General features: G+C 43.4%; 2 protein-coding genes across 2 annotated transcripts in view; one reads left to right on the top strand and one right to left on the bottom strand.

The window, feature by feature from the left end:
- The window catches only part of LOC146577353 (uncharacterized), a 109,711-nt gene that overhangs the window by 27,789 nt on the left and 63,066 nt on the right, over window positions 1-18,856 (bottom strand). The gene's annotated exons all lie outside the window — the stretch shown is intronic.
- Window positions 14,777-18,856, top strand: part of LOC146577354 (uncharacterized) — a 28,087-nt gene continuing 24,007 nt past the window's right edge. The window contains exon 1 of the mRNA XM_085269727.1: window positions 14,777-14,802. Within this exon, the coding sequence (XP_085125853.1) occupies window positions 14,785-14,802 (18 nt within the window). The 5' untranslated portion in view covers window positions 14,777-14,784. The remainder of the gene's footprint in view (window positions 14,803-18,856) is intronic.

Genomic DNA, 18,856 nt, shown 5'->3' with positions numbered 1-18,856 from the left:
TGGAGAGCCTGGACATGAACATTTCTGCTGGCTTTTCATTCCCCTTTCCCTCTGCTGAGACTGACTGTAGCACATGTAAGTGATAGCTTGGCCGACTACAACCGTTGGTGCTGGTCTTTGGCTCAGTATAACAAAACGACTTAAAACTAATCTTGCATTGAGCTCTAGTGTTGCAGACATGCTATTGTAATAACATGGTTCTGATCACTCCAGTCTAATTTCAGTTGTTGGGCGAAATTTTATGTGGTTTTTCTAAATTTAATCTTTAACGCATTTTTGCTGTTTTGTCTTTCTAGTCTGACCTAACTGACTCTTTTACTGCTATATCAATAACTGCGCTGTGCCCTGGAGCGGCTTAATTTTTTTGAAATCGCAATGGCACACTTCCCAGACGACTCTGACTCAGACATGGAACTTACCTCGTTACCTATGTGCCAGATAGTTGAAAATGTGACTCCTAGCCTTAGCCAACAAGTGGTGGAGTTAAGAACTGAGGTGAATAAGCTTAGTGATTGTTTAAGTGACTCACTGAACATACAGCAGAGTTTACTAAGGCAGTGGGACCAACTCACAACGGGGAACTCTCCCCCTCCTGCAGTCCCACAGTCTCCTGTTTTCCCAATGGCCACATCGACACCTCATGTTCATGTGATGGACAAAACTGAACCCACCAACAGTACCAATCCGTTCCTGCCCAGCAACCCATTTCAACCTACAAATCCTTTCCTCCCATCTCACTCACTTGAACTCAGCAGCACTTCCAGAGTGATTGCGGCAGCTTTACATCACGCAAAGCTGGAGCCTCCTGTGTATGCTGGGGACGGAAAAGTGCAACCTGAGGACTGGTTAAATGCAGTTGGCACATACAAAGCCTCATTGAACCCAACTGATGGGCAATTGCCAAACGAACTGCCACACTTTCTTGCAAAAGAGCCCGGGAAATGGTTCAAGGCACTGAGCTCCCACATCACATCATGGGCTCAATTCTGTCAACTGTTTAAGACAGTTTTTCTGCCCTCCGACAACCAAGAACGCATCCTGAGAGGAATTTTGGATCGTGTTCAGGCTCAGGACAAGCCGCTCCCAACCTTTGTCGCCCACATGTTGAGTGAGTTTGACAAACTGAAGAGCCCCCCACCTGAAAAAGACAGAATTGACCTAATTAGTAAACATGCTCTCGAAAAATACAGAGTTGCCCTGTATGGCGCTAATGTCACTTCTGTAATGGACCTGCTGCTACGCGCTCATGAGCTTCACTCAGTGCTTGGACCACAAAGACCACAGCCTGCTTTATGTAGCAAAGACAACTATAAGCCTGAACCTTACTGCTTCAAATGCTCTCAGCCAGGGTTCACTACACGCACCTGCCCAAACTGTAACACCCAACCTCATTTGCCACAACGAGCCTCGAACACCGCTAGGCATGGCCCAGTCCAGCCATTGCCAGCACCTGGCCCCTCTGACCCTGGCCATGAAAAGGTGGAATTAAGCAGCACCACATCCCAGCCACAATACAGGCAGTCGGGAAACTACAGGGGGGGGGGGGGGGCGGGGAGGACAGGACAGGACATTTCACAGAGGCCAACCTTCCCCCAGTTACTAACGGAGCCTCACACGCCCGATTCACTACAGGGTGGACACAGTCTTGGACACTTGGAAGACAATTTTTCACAAGTCCACTGGAATACCCCACTAAGAACGAAAGTGAACTTCAATGCTTCATCTGTGGATGCTACCCTCGACACGGGTGCTTCCCTCTCGGCTGTACGAGCAGATCTCATTCAAGTAAATGACTCTTACCCTAGAAACACAAGTGAGTGGAATGGTCCTGCAGTTAACCTCGCCAATAATGCTCCCTGTATCCCTGTTGGTGTTATTTGGCTCAATATTGGATTCATGAACAAGAACTTTTACCAGCGTTTTGCCATAATACCAGATTTGTCCTCTCCTTTCATTCTGGGAATGGATTTTATGGCAAGAGCTTCTGTTTCTATTCACATTCCCACTAGAACAGTCTACATTGAGGACATCCCCTGCCCACTCGCAGACAATGAAGAGGACCTTCAAAATGATTACTCACATTCACCTGGAACACTGATGTCTTTGGACTTGGTTCGCTCAGACTTAACAGCCAAACTGTCTGAAGCAAGTCTCTCAGAGAACAACAAGGATGCTTTACTAAATCTGCTCAGCAAGTTTAGCTCCTTGTTTGATGGTCAACTTGGTCGAACGGCTCTCACTGAGCACGCCATAGAGACTGGCAATGCAACACCTGTCAAACTCCCACCCTATCGCACGTCACCTGCTAAGACACGTGTGATTGAAGAACAAGTGCAACAAATGTTGAAGGACAACATCATTGAACCTTCCACAAGCCCTTGGGCAGCTCCTGTAGTCATTGTAAATAGAGCGGCCACGGAACCAAGGTTTTGTGTGGACTTTGGAGGGCTCAACCAAGTTACCCGAAAAGACTCTTATCCCCTGCCTCGTGTAGATGAGTCTTTGGAGTTTCTGGCAAGAGGAAAGTTTGTCTCAACATTGGACTTAGCGCGAGGCTATTGGCAGGTTGCTGTAGCAGAGGACTCGAAGCCTAAAACTGCCTTCATCTCTCACTGTGGTCTCTTCCAGTTTCGGGTGCTGCCCTTTGGGCTCTGCAACGCACCTGCAACTTTTCAGAGACTCATGAACTCTGTGCTTGCTGGCCTCATTTACAAAACGTGCGCAGTCTACCTGGATACCATACCATACCATACCAACTTTATTTCTAAAGCACTTTAACATAAAACCAGAGTTTCACAAAGTGCTGTACATGTTAATAGCATACGTAAAGAAAATTAAAATGAGATACAATAAAATAAATAGATACAATAAATTGAAACATGTTAAAACAAATTGAGTCAACCCCTCTAATCAATGCCAAAGGCTTCAGCGAATAAATATGTTTTAAGAAGACTTTTAAATTCAGAGAGAGAAGAGGCCTGCCTAACATGCAAGGGCAGATCATTCCACAACTTTGGAGCAGCTACAGCAAAAGCACGATCACCTTTAAGTTTATACTTAGTTTTCGGTACCTTAAGGAGTTGCTGATTGGCGGACCTAAGGGAACGGGCAGGTGTATATGGTTGTAGTAGCTCCGAGAGGTAGGGGGGGGCCAGGCCATTAAGAGATTTAAAAGCAAATAAGAGAATTTTAAAAACAATCCTAAAATGTACAGGTAGCCAGTGGAGTGAAATTAAAATAGGGGTAATGTGCTCAAACTTTTTTGTTCCAGTTAAAAGACGTGCTGCAGCATTTTGCACAACCTGCAGGCGCCTAATGGACGCATCACTAACCCCAAAATAAAGTGCATTACAATAATCCAGCCTAGAAGTAACAAAGGCATGGATTACTGTCTGAAAATGCTGTTTCGATAAGATAGGCTTTATTTTGGCTAATTCCCTCAAATGAAAAAAGCTAGATCTTACAACAGCTCTGACCTGGCTTTCAAGTTTAAGATTTGCCTCTATTATGACATTGTTATCGCCTCACCTACCTTTGAACAGCACTTAGTGGATCTTGAGGAGGTGCTGGGCAGACTCCAGGCTGCTGGCTTGTCATTGAAGCTCAAAAAGTGCCAATTCTGCCTCGATGAATTCACCTTTCTCGGGTACCGCATCACATCATCAGGTGTTAAGCCCGATCCGGACAAAGTAAAGGCGGTTAAGGAGTTTGATACCCCAACCTCAGTGAAACACGTCCGTCAGTTCCTTGGCTTGACTGGCTATTATCGACGCTTCATTCAGAATTATGCCCGCCATGCCGAACCTCTTCACGCCATCACCAGAAAGGACAATGCTTTCCACTGGGACGACAGCTGTCGAAGGGCCATGGACACTTTGAAGGATCATGTCACATCAGCCCCGATCCTGTCATTTCCAGACTTCAACCGTCCCTTTTCCATTCACGCCGATGCATGTGACATTGGTCTTGGGGCAGTGTTGATGCAAAAGGATGACATGGGTCGTGAGTACGTTGTGGCTTTTGCTAGTCGCTCCCTTCACAAAGCTGAACTCCCCTACTGCACTTCAGAGAAGGAGTGCCTCGCTGTGATATGGGCTCTGGAACACTTCCGCCCATATGTTGAAGGTGTTCATGTTACTATCTTCACTGACCACAACAGTCTCAGGTGGCTCATGTCTCGTCAAAACCCAACGGGCCGACTCACCCGCTGGTCACTTCGTTTGCAGGACTTTGATTTCACAATAGTGCACAAACCTGGTGCACAGAACAAAGTTCCCGACGCACTGTCACGCAACCCTTTGCCTCTGACCTGTGACAGGCCGACTGATCTTTTACCAGATCATGCTGTTATGGGCAGCCTGGACATTCGTACTCTGCCCCCCGTCATTCTGGCTGACCGTTCACAATTCAGACAGCTGCAGTTAGACGATCATGTCACAGGTCCACTCCTCAGAGACATTGAAGCAGACTCTCTGAACAGCTCGGACAACGCCACCTTGTTACAGTATGTTGTGTATGACTCTCTTTTGTATCACAGAGAACCCAAGTCCACATGTGCTTTGCACCCTTTGAAAGAGCTGAAACTGTTTGCCCCTACTTCCATGAGAGGCACCTTGCTGGACTATTACCATGACCACCCCACAGCAGGTCACTTGGGTGTTTCTAAGACATTGGCTAGACTGCGTTTTAGGTTTTTCTGGCCCAAAATGGCAGCTGATGTGAAACGCTATGTGATTTCATGCTCAGTGTGCCAACTCACCAAGCCAAGTCAGAAAAAAGCAGCCGGTCTTATGGTTCCCATTGTCCCCCAGAAACCCTGGCAGTATGTGGGTGTGGATTTTGTTGGGCCACTTCCCCGCACCCCCACTGGTAATGCTTATTTGATCGTGTTTGTTGACTATTTGACTAAATGGGTTGAAGCCAGTGCTGTCAAAGAAGCTACATCTCAGGTAGCAGCTGGTAAATTCGTCACTGACATTTTTGCTAGGCATGGTACACCCACTTACCTCATTTCTGACAGAGGGTCTCCTTTTGTGAGTGAGCTTTTTGAACATGTTGTTTCTGCCTTAGGCTCGGTGCACAGACTCACTACGTCATATCACCCTCAGACAAATGCTACTGAACGCGTCAACCGGACTCTGAAAACTGCAATCCGCGCTTATGTAGGTGATAAGCACACATCATGGGACAAGTTTCTCCCTCAGATTTGCTTTGCTCTGCGCACCGCCCCCCATGACAGTACAGGTATGACTCCTGCCATGATGCTTTATGGTCGTGAGTTAGACACCCCGCTTGACCTTATCACTCAGCCTTCTACAGCAGGTGTTGATGAACCGGGTGTGCCTTACCCTGAGACTCTGAGAGCCTCCCTGCAGGAAGCTCACGACCACGCCAAAGCAGCTTTGGACTATAGCCATGACAGACAAAAACATTACTATGACTTGAGACATCGACATGCCACGTTTCGTGTTGGTGACCTTGTGAGAGTTAAGACGCACCCCAGGTCAGATGCTCAGTCTAACTTTACTGCTAAACTTGCACCACTGTTTCAGGGACCATTGTGTGTATCTCAGAGACTCAGTGATGTTAATTACAGGCTCACTTGGGTGGACTCTGGTGTGGATGCAGGTGTTTATCATGTTGTGAACATGTAACCGTTCCATACCTGGGACTCTCTCACTTCCAAAGAACATTCTGTTTCATTGCCTGCTGAGAGAGAGACCGCAGAGGGTCTGAACTCTGACTCTCAGGCCCACCCTGGCCCCCCTGCAGACACTGACATTGACTCTGAGCCATTCCCCTTTGATTTACCGGACATTGACTCTTCTTCTGATGTGGGCGCTGTTCCAGAGAGTGTTTCACCCAGATCTGTCCAGCACCCAGCTGCTGGTGGACATTACAATCTCAGGCCCAGACGTTGCCCCAGAGTTACGTCTGGCTGGAGCAACAAAAGATGGACTAATGATTTTCACACAACCAGGCGTGATCTGAAGTGAAATGTTTTGGTTAAACCTGTTTGATGCTGTCTTGTTGCATTGCTACTTTGAGTCATGATATGTAGATGTTTCTGTTTGCTCTACTTAATCCAGTTTTATGGCTCTTTCGTGCGTTAAGGTTCATTCTTGGCATTTACTTAGAAAAAAAAAAAGAACAAAAGAAAAAAGTGAAAAAAACGAAGGAAACTGATTTTCCACTGTACATATTCGTCTTATTTTCACCAATTTCATTTTTAAATGGTCTTTTGCCCTGTGTGTGTGCACCAATCTTAGCTGTAACCTCTATGTATAGGGTACTGTTAGGTGTGGTGTGTGCTTTTTCAGCTGTGTACGGCTGAGGACAGCCTTTTTCTCACCAGGGGGGACTATGTAACAGTTGCTATTGTAATGCAGTGTATCACCACATGGCGGCGCCTCCTGTCTCACGACTGGTGTCACCCCCTTTTTGTTCTTCTTCGCACTCCTCCTGTAATGGATGCTCCCGTGTGTACGCGGACTAGTGTGCTCTTTAGTAATGTGTGGTAGAGGTAGCACTTTTATTTTTGATATTGTAAATAAATGAGTACTTTTTGGAAAGTCAGAAGCTGTTGCTCATTCGCTATCCACCTACACACCTCCGCGGCTGGCTTCACCTCCACTGCACGTTACAATATGTTGATTTTTTTCGCCTACTCATATCATAATTTTTTTACTCCTGGTTCTGTATGTTCATGTTCTGTTCTTTTGTAAACTTCATCTGTTTGTATGTTGTATACTCATTGTGTTTCAATAAAGTTCGATTTAAAAAAAGGTACGTTCTAAACGAAGCTTCAGACGTCACTGATCACGTGACTCTGGCCAAACGAATCAAGCCTCGACATGGTGCTTCTGAATGAATGAATGATCGTTGGACTTTTGGATGTGTGAAACATTATGTATCACCGCCAAGGAGGGGCCCTCTGTGAAGAGACTTTCTCCTCAGCCTGCCAACGGGGATTCGGGGTGGGAAGCGTTCACCCCAACGTGGAAGTCGGGTGTTATAGGGTTTGTTTGGTTTTTTTTTTTTTTTTTTGCACTGTTGTAATGGTATATGGTGGTTGGCCAAATGTCAAGGCCACAATTTTTTGTTGTCTGGAGAATTACGATCTACAATCGCGTGGATTACATGCCTTTTAATAATATAAAACTGGTGTCACTGAATGTGAATGGTCTGAATAACCCAATCAAAAGAAGTAAAGTGGTAACAAAACTCAAAAAAGAAAAGGCACAGGTAATATTCTTGCAGGAGACTCACCTGCCCCAACAGGAACATGAAAAATTTAAAAGATTTGGTTATAAAAATACCTATTACAATTCCTACAGACAAAGTCAGAAAAGAGGAGTAGCTATTTTAATAGCAAACTCTGTACAATTTGAATGCCACAAAGAAGTGTCTGATAAAGAGGGTAGATACTTACTAATTAAAGGGAAATTGGAAAATAAACTAGTTACCCTGGTTAATATCTACGCCCCACCAGGAAGTAAGAAAAGTGATTACAAAGATTTATTCAATTTAGTGACACAAGAATCTGAAGGTCTGGTGATATGTGCAGGGGATTACAATGTTGTGCTAAATCGGGATATTGACACTACCAGTGCTGCAACATGTAAACATCGTCTGTCTAATTTTATGAATACAATATTACAAGAGGTGGGACTGATTGATGTATGGAGAACACGTAATCCTCAAACCAGGGACTACACCCACTACTCTGCACCTCATGCCACATATTCGAGAATTGATTATTTTCTAATTAATATTGAAGAACTTCATAATGTTACAGATTGTAAAATAGGTGTGGCAGATGTCTCAGACCATAGTTTGATTAGTCTAGAAATCCGTCTCGATAATAGGAAAATACATACAGCATGGAGACTTAATTTGGCTATTTTAAATAGGGATGAACATGTTAAGAAAATTAAAGAAGATATAAAAATATATATAGAAGACAATGATACCGGAGATGTGAGCCCAACTATACTTTGGGATGCATTAAAGGCAGTCTTAAGGGGAAAACTCATAGCCCTAACAGCAGCACAAAAAAAAGCGCGACTGGCCCTATATAAAAATTTGATAGAAAAACTTAAACATCTGGAGAGGGAACATAAACTACTTAAAAATCCTGAAATTCTAGAAGAAATATCAGACATCAGAAACCAAATTGATGAATTACTAAAAGAAGAAGTAGAAAAAAAGGCTAGGTATATGCAACAAACCTATTACGAATCAGGGCCCAAAGCAACTAAAATACTTGCCAGTAGACTGCGTAAAAAGCAGAGATCAAGGATTATTGATAAAGTAAGAAATTTGGATAGTAACAAATTACACTATATGCCTAATGAGATAGAAAATGAATTTAAAAAATATTACACGAGACTGTATTCACAACCGGCAGCCGCAGACCTTGAGACAATAAAAAAATTTTCTTGACCCGCTGGATCTGCCCTCCATAGGAGATACCCAAAACAAGTTACTGATTTCACAGATTACAGATAAGGAACTAGATACAGTTATTGCCGAACAAAAAACAAATAAAGCCCCAGGAAGCGATGGCTTTCAGGCTGAATTTTACAAAGTTTTCAAAGAAGAACTCAAGCCACTTCTTCTATCTTGCTTCAACTGGACTCTGAATCAGGGAATAGCTCCACCATCATGGGGAGAAGCTATTATAACAATCTTACCCAAAGAAGGAAAAAACAAAGAATACTGCAAGAATTATAGACCCATTTCCCTCCTAAATAACGACTATAAATTGTACGCTTCGATCATTAGCAAAAGACTCCAAAAATTTGTACCAGATCTGATAGAAGTGGATCAAACTGGATTCATCAAGGGACGTCAGGCACAGGACAATATAAGGAGAGTCCTTCACATTATTGACAATGCAGAAAAAACGAATATCAGTACTGTGTTAATTAGCTTAGATCAAGAAAAGGCATTTGATAGCGTAAGCTGGCTCTTCCTATTTGGAGTATTGGAAAAATTCGGGTTTAAGGACAGCTCAATACAATGTATAAGGACAATCTATAATCAACCTACAGCTAGAATCAAGGTGAATGGTAGTCTGACAGATAGAATTCGGCTATATAGAGGTACAAAACAGGGCTGTGTCTTGTCACCAATTCTTTTTGCTTTATATGTTGAGCCACTAGCACAAGCAGTGCGACAACATTCAAAGTTGGAGGGGGTATCCCTTGCTGGACAAAAACACCTTATTGGATTGTTTGCTGATGACGTTATTATTTTTCTACGAAACCCTGACAAGTGCTTCCCAATTTTGATGCAACTATTCCATACCTTTGAATACTTATCAGGCTATAAAATTAATGTATCCAAAACACAAATTCTATCATTCAATTATATACCCTCCCAAAAGATCAGAGACGAATACAAATTAAATTGGCACTCGAACAACATGAAATATTTGGGCGTAACCTTGACAAAATCATTATCAGATATGGCGGACATAAACTATAATCAGGTGGAGGGCAACATTAGAAAAGATCTAGAACGGTGGTTGGCAACACCTACAAACTTCTACTCAAGAATCCAAATAATAAAGATGAATGTTCTCCCAAGACTGTTATACATGTTTCAGTCACTCCCACTTCCTATATCTCAAAAAAAATTCAAAATATGGGACAAGATGATATCAAGGTTTATTTGGGGTGGGAAGAAGCCCAGAATAAGACTAACAACACTGCAACTCCCGAAGCGCAAGGGAGGGATGGCCTTGCCGAACCTAAGGGAATACTTCTATGCAGCCCAACTCAGACCACTTGCTGGTTGGTGTAGACCAGAATATGAGGCAAGATGGAAGGAAATTGAGAAAGAAATCGAGGGAAACAACATTCAGATTTTTATCTCTGACAAACATTTAATGACAAAGAATAAAAGTGGAATGAATCAAATTGTGAAATTTACATTAGACATATGGCACACAGTAATAGAAAAATGTCAGTTAAAAGAACAATTATTTATACTCAGATGGTTTAGACATGATAAAAATTTCAAGGCAGGACAATTGGACCAAACATTCAAACAGTGGGAACTAAAAGGGATTACAGCAGTTTGTACCCTTATGAAAAACGGAGGACTAATGAGTTTCCAACAACTAAAAAACAAATACAAATTGGAAAATAGAGATTTCTTTAGATATTTGCAAGTTAGGGACTACTACGCAAAACAAATAAAATCTGACTGGCTTGGGAAACCACTGGGGGTTGTCGGAAAAGTAAAAGATTGCTATGAACATAAACAATTTAAAACTATTTCCACCTTCTATAGGTCATTAGAAGAAAATAGACAAGATTCAACACTCTATATTAAAAAGAAATGGGAAGTTGAACTGACCATAAAAATAACAGAGAAAGAATGGCTCAATATGTGTGAATTGCAACACAGTACAACTAATTCGCCGTTGTGGAGGGAATTTTGTTGGAAAAATTTGACACGTTTTTTCATTACACCCAAAATAAAAAGCAAACTGACCTCAAGTTTACAAAATTGTTGGAGATTGTGTGGAGAAATGGAAGCGGATCATTCTCATGTATTCTGGAAATGCATTAAAATTAAAAAGTATTGGGAAGACTTAAAAATGAATATGGATAATATTTTGAGTTATACATTCCCAAATACTTGCCAAGTGATGTATCTAGGAAACATAAAAGAATACATACAAAAAGAGGACGTGTATTTAGTCAAAATAATTCTGGCCGCAACAAAAAAAGCAATTACAAAGAAGTGGTTACATCCAGATCCTCCCACCCAGCGGGATTGGATCAGTATTGTAGAGGATATCTCAGAGATGGAAAAAATAACACTCAACATTAGACTGATGGGAGGTAAATACGACAGACTATGGAGGAAGTGGAAAACATTCAGAAGTGACACAAATGAAATAACATAATAGGTTTTCTTTTTTTTTCTTTCTGCAATGTGATAAATGGAGAAAGATATGTAAACTCCAGACTCTGTTTGTTTATATGTATGTCTGTTTGTTATTTTCTTTACTGTATGTCCACAATGTCAAAATAACCTAATAAAAATCAAAGTTAAAAAAAAAATGAATGAATGAGGAATAGGACCCCCCCCGACTTACACACACAACAACAAAGACAACACAAGGGAATACAGTCGGAGATCGGCAGCGTTGGGAGAATGACACTGAAAAAATTTACACAACAATGGGAAAAGTACAAGAGGAAAAAAAGAGACCTCTTCACACGCTGGGCAACCTATGGGAGGACAGCATGAGAACAGGAAACAAAAAAAACTCCTCTGCACAGAGAGCACATTAATGTCCACATCACAACATCAGAGCACATGACAAGCCACAGGGGATGGATAGGGTGGTGGGGGGTAATCCGAAGGAACACAGCAGTCGTCCTGCCCCATGCTATCATTTCAGCGCGGCACACAGACCCGCTGTCTTCCCCCGCAGGAACAAAGCATCGAAGGCGTTTGGAAGGGAGGGGGGAGTGCGTGCTTATCAGTGTAAGTGTATGTGTGTGCGTGTCCAGAGTTCAGCTGAGACAGTGTCTTTCGGCCTATCAGGCTAAGTAAACAGTCCTCCAGCCGATCCAGGTGTCCTTCATGGGATGGGAAGAATAGTCATCACACAGTCGTTATCAGGGAGTTGTTTTGGTGGGCTCCAGCCTTGGGCCTAGCAGCTGGCGCCGTGGTGACCAAATGCAGAATATTGTTGATTTCTCCTTTATGCGAGCAGCGAATTTAGCACTCTGACACTGGGGCCTCGATTTCCCGTTGGAGCGCTGCGAGCCTCCCCATGATGGTATCAAGCTTCTGTTCCGTGGTGTTGTCATTCTGTTGATTCTGAGACCCCACAGCTGCAGTGAGCCGTTCTGCGATGTTATCCAACTTCCGCTCAAGGGTGTTATTGTGAGCAGGCCCCTCTCTGATGTATCCCATCATACGCTCAATGGTGTTAGTTTGAGTCTTCACGGCAGCTGTAAGCATCTCCAAGGTGTTAACCATTCGGTGTGGGAGGCCGCGCCTCGTCCCATCGCTTCAATTCCAGCGGTCAGCTTAGGGGGGGTTTGAACAGCTGGTTCCGCTCTCTTATTTCTCCGATAAGTCAGGGCCAAGCCAGCTCCGATCAGCAAGAACCCTGTTATCATGGTTCCGAATAGGTAAATATCCTCAGCGTCCTCGATAGACAGTCCCGCCAGGCACAAGATCCTCCAGGTCTGCCACCCATCCATCGTGTATCCGGCAGGGAAAGTCCCTCCAGGGCACTCGGGCTCTCCCGAGCCCAGACTTCTCGTTGAGAAGAGGGTGTCAATAGCATTCAGAGACCAGTTGATCAAATCCATAATTTCCTGTTAGGTTATAGAAAACGACAGTGAGAGACTGTTCCAGGGAAAAGTAGTGCACACAAGACAAGACAGGACACAAGAGGCTAAGCAGGGAAGATAAGGGGAAGGAGGAGAGGAGAAAAGTGCAACCGCCTTCACCGAGAGCCAAGTAGAAAGAAGCTACTTGATCTTTCTGACACACGCACCGGAGCGTCAGCTTCAAGCGAACCATCACTACCTCTCACATCTAAAGGTGTCAAGGTAACTTTGAACTGAGTTCAGTCAATCTGGAGTTTTTCCAAGTTTTCTGTTGCTCTGTGTGAGAGAAGAGCGTTAAAGGCGGGGCTCTCCAGAGTCCAGCAAAACAGGAAACCACAGCTGGGTGTGTGTAAGTGTGCAAACCAATAGAATGCATCGTGGTGGGGGGGCATCACGGGCAAGAAAAAAAATAATAATCGGTCGTACCCATGCTTCCCCGACGTCATGCCAGCGCATATTGGGAAATTCGTAGGCACCGATCGGTTTTCTATCAGCCATTTGCTGGGAGTAAGGGCGCCCTCCGTTTGCGAGATGCGCCTGCTGCTGGCGGCACAGGGAGGAGAGGGCGGGGTGGCGGGGAGTCTCTGGCTGGCTGGAGCGGCATCTAATAACCAACTCGCAAAACAAAATAAAAACAACACAACAAACAGATATTATGATACAGACTTATAATCTGCACCGATGTTCTTTCTAAATTCTATAAAGTGAGCGCGAGAGCCCTCGGTGCGCCTGCGCGCTGCTGAAGTCAAAGTAAACTTTATTGTTATCTCCGCTACAGACAGTCCAGCATATAGAGAGACGAGACGACGAGGCTGCAGTTACAGCGGTGCAAGTAAACAAACAATAAATATAAGAAGAGTAAGAAAATAAATCTACACTTTAGGACTCGGGGTAAAGGATCAATAACAATTTAAATTTATAATTTACAGTTTGATGATTTAAAGTCTCACACAACCCGTCAAAAGGGGCGGGGCCGGCTGCTTCCAAGTAGAGCACATTTCATTTATAATGATGTAAATCCAAGCCCATCATGGATTCACGATCTGAATCCTGGGTTGTGTGAAATCCCAGAAATCAACCTTAAACAAAGTGAATCTGTGAACTAAGGTGTAGGTCTGTTAGGTTAATTGTGCTGATCCTCGGGTTGGGGGATTTGTGTTTGTACTGGAGCACAAAATTCAAACCAATGGAAGATGGACAACAAAAGTTCAAAGCCATCAGGTGCTCAGGTTAGAAAAAAGAGAAAAGATGCAGGTAAGCAGACGTGTGATTGGATAATGGCAGGTCATCCTGAATCAGACTAAACTCCAAACAATACATTATGTTACAGATTTTAATATTAATTAGTCATTGTTACTTGTTGATTTGTCCTTTTCTCATTGTGTGACGAATTATGACGACTGTTTGGTAGCTGTTATTGTCTCTCTCTCTCTCTCTTCATGTGTGTTTCTCTGGTGAAACAATAGTTTTGTGTTAATGTTAGGGCTGCACGATTTTGCATAAAATGAGAATCACCATTTTTTGGCTTAGAATTGAGATCATGATTCTCTTATAACAATAAATAAACATAAAACAACAAATGTCTCTCGTTTTGTTGTTGCAGCAAAATGTTGTCCTGCTTGAAATTCCGTCTCCACCATTGCTCGACGCTGCGTGTACAGAGCAGGTAGTGCAACAATAGAAAAATAGTTGCGGGACGGCACTGTGTAGCGTTTGTCTAGGGTGTTGATCGTTTTCCTAAATCCCTCGTTTTGCACAGTGTTGATGGAGCCATATCTTTGGTCAGGTGATAAGTGATAGCCTCCGTAATGTCTTTGTGCCTGCGGGAGTTCGACGTGTATAGGGAAGCGCTGTATAAGGTTCCCGTTATTGATGTTTGGGTGGTTGACCGGGACGGATTTTCTCCTGTCACTTTCTCGTCATCCCTGACGTGCTCTCCGTTGTTGTTTCCCTGCTAATTTTAGCATCACACGGCACAGCTTCTGTATAACGTGGTATAAGGCTCCGCCCTTGTCATTTGTTGAGCAGGAAGAGTGAGCGCTTGTTTTCATGCAGAGTACGTCCCGGATCAAAATGTGGTACATTTGATCCCTGTTGTCTTTGCTTGATGATTGGTTTGAGTCTTGACAATCCACATTGCTGGCGTTGCATCTTTCAATGCCAGCAATGGCAGGTATCAGTGCTCAAACCTTTTGTGTTTGTTTCCAACAAGTTGCCCACCTCGGGAAACAAAAATGTGTTCTTTTACTTGTCAGATGAACATATGAGACACTTTGACTCTTCAGTACAGTGTGGAGCCTAACAAAGATCTGTTTTGTGTCCCAGCTGATCAGCAGGAGGAGGAGAGTCTGACGGAGCAGCAGAGGAACATTTTCATCTACTTGGACTCAGCTCAGCCACTACAGAGGAAACAATGAGCTCAACACAGAAGGTGACAGACAGAGCAGGACCATATGACCAAAGATATTTATCACCATATACATTTGAACATTTGCCATAACGATGTAGCTGACGATAGAATTGACACCAGACAAAATACTTTACAGCTGCACAACTTTATTAAAAAGCCATCAATGTATTTTCACTGAAACAAGCAGCTGTTGTTTATGTGCATTAAAGTTATATAAAAATGTAACAGTGCAAATGCAAATTCCTCGCTGACAGTTTAACCAAAAGGCGTTTCCAGTGGAAACTGGCCGACACATCCTGAGCATAACCATGTATAATATCCACTAAACTTCAGAAGAGGTTATACAGTCGTGGCCAAAAGGTTTGAGAATTGCATAAATATTGGAACCTGGAGAAGTTGCTGCTTAAGTTTTTATAATAGCATTTTGCCTGCACTCCAGAATGTTATGAGGAGTGATCAGATGAACTGCATCGTCCTTCTTTGCCATGAAAACGAACTTAATCCCCAAAAAGCCTTACCACTGCATTTCATTGCTGTCATCAAAGGACCTGCTGAGACCATTTCAGTGATCGTCTTCTTAACTCAGGTGAGAATGTTGGCGAGCACGAGGCTGGAGATCATCATGGCTGTATCCCGATTCAGGTTCTGCAGCTTTAAAGTCCTCAAGGGCCGCGTACTCAAAGACCGCTAAGGCCGAAGTGCGAGGCTCGTAGGCTTGTGAAATGGGACGTCTAGCCTCCGTCGCGCTGCCCAGGTTGCCTAGCAACCATGATACTAACAGCTGGAAACGTTTCATACAGCTTTGTTTGACAGAAATGAAGGAGAACATATTTAGTTCATTTGTTTCTACATGAGCTCTGTGTGATTTGATGAGTATCTGAGGCTGAGACCACAGGACTGTGAAACATGATTGTTGGGCTTCATTTCTGTGCTGAACAGTCGTTTAAGATTAGCTGTAAATAACAATTAGCTGATGTTGTTCATGAGACTAAAGTCATCTCACTGTGGTAATGTAAATATAATATGGCCAATATTATAGTTATTATATTAATCACTTCACTCACAGACAAGTATCTGTGACAGTGTGTATACAGATGTATCATGTATAAGAGACAAATATTGTTCGTTTAATATGTTGGTACTAAATGTGGCTGAATGCTTACATATATGTGTAAAAAGCAAATGTAGGAGCTGTGATAACTGTCTGATAGAATGAAGAGTAGACTGATATATGAAATATTCCTTTATTGGGTGAGAAAATCAGACCATGTCATAACTGCTTTAAGTCACAAAGAATAGATATCAGAGCCTTAAACGGGCTGACTTCTGCTAAATGGGTCAAACTGGGCAGAAAGTCTACAAACACATAACATCCTTATAGAATATGATGTAACACTATAGATCAACTTAGCTCAGAATATATAAAGCATATAAACAGTTACAGCAATATGATGCAACAAACACAGCAGCTACTGATCCAAAATACTCAAAGCTTCATAGAACTGAAACCAACATTTATTTTTAGCTCCATTCTGCTGCTGATACAGACTTTAGGTTTCTGAACATTAAACTTGTTGCTGCCTTTCATAGTGTGTAACTTGAAGGCCCTGAGTACTTTCTCCCACACTGAAAACACTGGGATGATCACATTATTTGAACATTACCTAATAAGACTGATTCAGCACAGACAGTTATGTTAAACTTTCCTAGCAGTCCTTCACAAACAGGGAACAGTCTGTCTATTCTCTCCATCTGTCAGCTGCTGCTGGCTCTTCCTCCTCCTCTTCCTCACACACTGCTGAGTTTGTCCTGGTGGATCATCAGGGGTGCAAAGCCTCACAGATGATGTGCAGCAGTGGCTCCCTCAGTCTGTCCTCACTCTGGACACTTGCAGTCGTCACACATGGAAATCAAATGTGTGATAAGCTGCAGGATTCAAACACAAGTGTAACTTATAAACACATGTTCATACTTTTATTCCACAATCAGAGAGAAAGAAACAGAGAGAGAGTGCAGGACAGACAGACAGGTGACAGTCTCAGGTGTACACACTGCTACACAACAGCACCAGAGAAGCAGGATTTAGTGTTTGTGTTATTACGAGTGTAAACAAGAAGAGTTCCAGATGGTGCAGTGGACACATGTGTGACTGCTGTGATTAAAGCATCTTTCTTTCAGCTTAACGAGTGAACCGTCAGCTCGTTCAAACACACGTTAAAGTGCGTTTGGCTCGACACCACCGAACAGAGGCAGCAATATAACACAGCTAACATTAACAGTGCAGTGAATCCTGCTTGTGCCGTGATGTTCAGGACTGCAAACCGAGCAGCATCACTGACTTTCAGCTTGTTGTGTTTGTGGATATATGACTGACTTTAATTATCCACAAAATCATCACATTCTCTGTCAGATTAAGGTCGACTATTGAACAGCGTATATTTTAAAGGCTTTAAAACCAAGTTAACGCTGAAAGTACAAACATCACTAATGTCACATAACTCTGCCGACAAGGCATAGCTATGGCTATGAAATGCTCTTTGTGTATCACTTCTTCATTATGAAAGATGTCATTAATGCACTAGTAATGTCTCATCTGGAGTATTGTTCAATCATTTGGTCAGCAGCTAATAAGACAGATCTTAACAGACTTCAGTTAGTCCAGAATAAGGCATCTAGATTAGTGTGAAGATGTTCATACTGATAAAATGCATAATAACCTTTCTTGGCTTCCTGTACAGGCTAAAATATTCTATGGCTTACTTGTAGTTCTAAAGAAAGCAATTCTGTTAAACACACCACATTTATTCTGCTCAGCTGCAGTATCCAGATGAAATACATCATCATATTACACAGTTTTCAACAAGCTGCAATTTAGTAAATGCTCGAGTTAAAAGTAACGTTTTGTAAAACTGTTACATTTAGAGCAACTTTTAAGTGGAATAAGTTGCCTTAAAAAATTAGAGAATTATTCAAAACTTCAATGAACACTTAAAAGCCGATTTACAGAGCTTTTAGTTGTTGTAAATATTGTAAGACACGATTTGTTTTTGAAATTTGTGTAATGTGCCTCAATGTTATTGATATTATTATTATTATTATTATAATTTCTGGGGGCGAGGTCACTGAGGCAGTTAAACAACTCCTTGGTGGCAGAGCCCCTGGTGTTGATGAGGTCCGCCCCGATTTCCTGAAGGCTCTGGACATTGTAGGGCTGTCCTGGTTGACACGCCTCTGCAATGTTGTGTGGAGATCAGGGGCAGTACCTGTGGACTGGCAGACCGGGGTGGTGGTCCCCATCTTTAAGAAGGGGGACCGGAGGGTGTGTTCCAACTACAGGGGGATCACACTCCTCAGCCTCCCTGGGAAAGTCTATGCCAGGGTGCTGGAGAGGAGAGTTCGTCCGTTAGTCGAACCTCGGATACAGGAGGGACAATGCGGTTTTCGTCCTGGTCGCGGAACACTGGACCAGCTCTTTATCCTCTCGAGGATACTTGAGGGTGCATGGGAGTTTGCCCAACCAGTCTACATGTGTTTTGTGACTTGGAGAAGGCATTCGACCGTGTCCCTCGGGGTGTCCTGTGGGAGGTGTTGCCGGAGTATGGGGTGTCTGGCCCATTGCTACGGGCCATTCGATCCCTATACAACCGTTGCAAGAGCTTGGTTCGCATTGCCGGCAATAAGTCGGACTCGTTCCCGGTGGGTGATGGGCTCCGCCAGGGCTGCCCTTTGTCTCCGGTTCTGTTCATAATTTTTATGGACAGGATTTCTAGGCGCAGCCAAGTGGCAGAGGGCTTTCGCTTTGGTGGCCTCAGAATCTCATCTCTGATTTTTGCGGATGATGTGGTTCTGTTGGCTTCATCGGGTGAGGGCCTCCAGCTCACACTGGAACGGTTTGCAGCCGAGTGTGAAGCAGCGGGAATGAGGATCAACACCTCCAAATCTGAGGCCATGGTTCTCAGCCGGAAAAGGGTGGAGTGCCCACTCCGGGTCGGGGATGAGTTCCTGCCCCAAGTGGAGGAGTTCAAGTATCTCGGGGTCTTGTTCGCTAGTGATGGGAGAAGGGAGCCGGAGATCG

Source organism: Mchenga conophoros, linkage group LG3 (assembly GCF_057382185.1).
Source record: "Mchenga conophoros isolate Kocher_MC1m ecotype Shallow Benthic linkage group LG3, M_conophoros_male_GT1.1, whole genome shotgun sequence".
Lineage (NCBI taxonomy): Eukaryota > Metazoa > Chordata > Actinopteri > Cichliformes > Cichlidae > Mchenga > Mchenga conophoros.
This window is presented reverse-complemented; position numbering and strand designations above follow the sequence as displayed.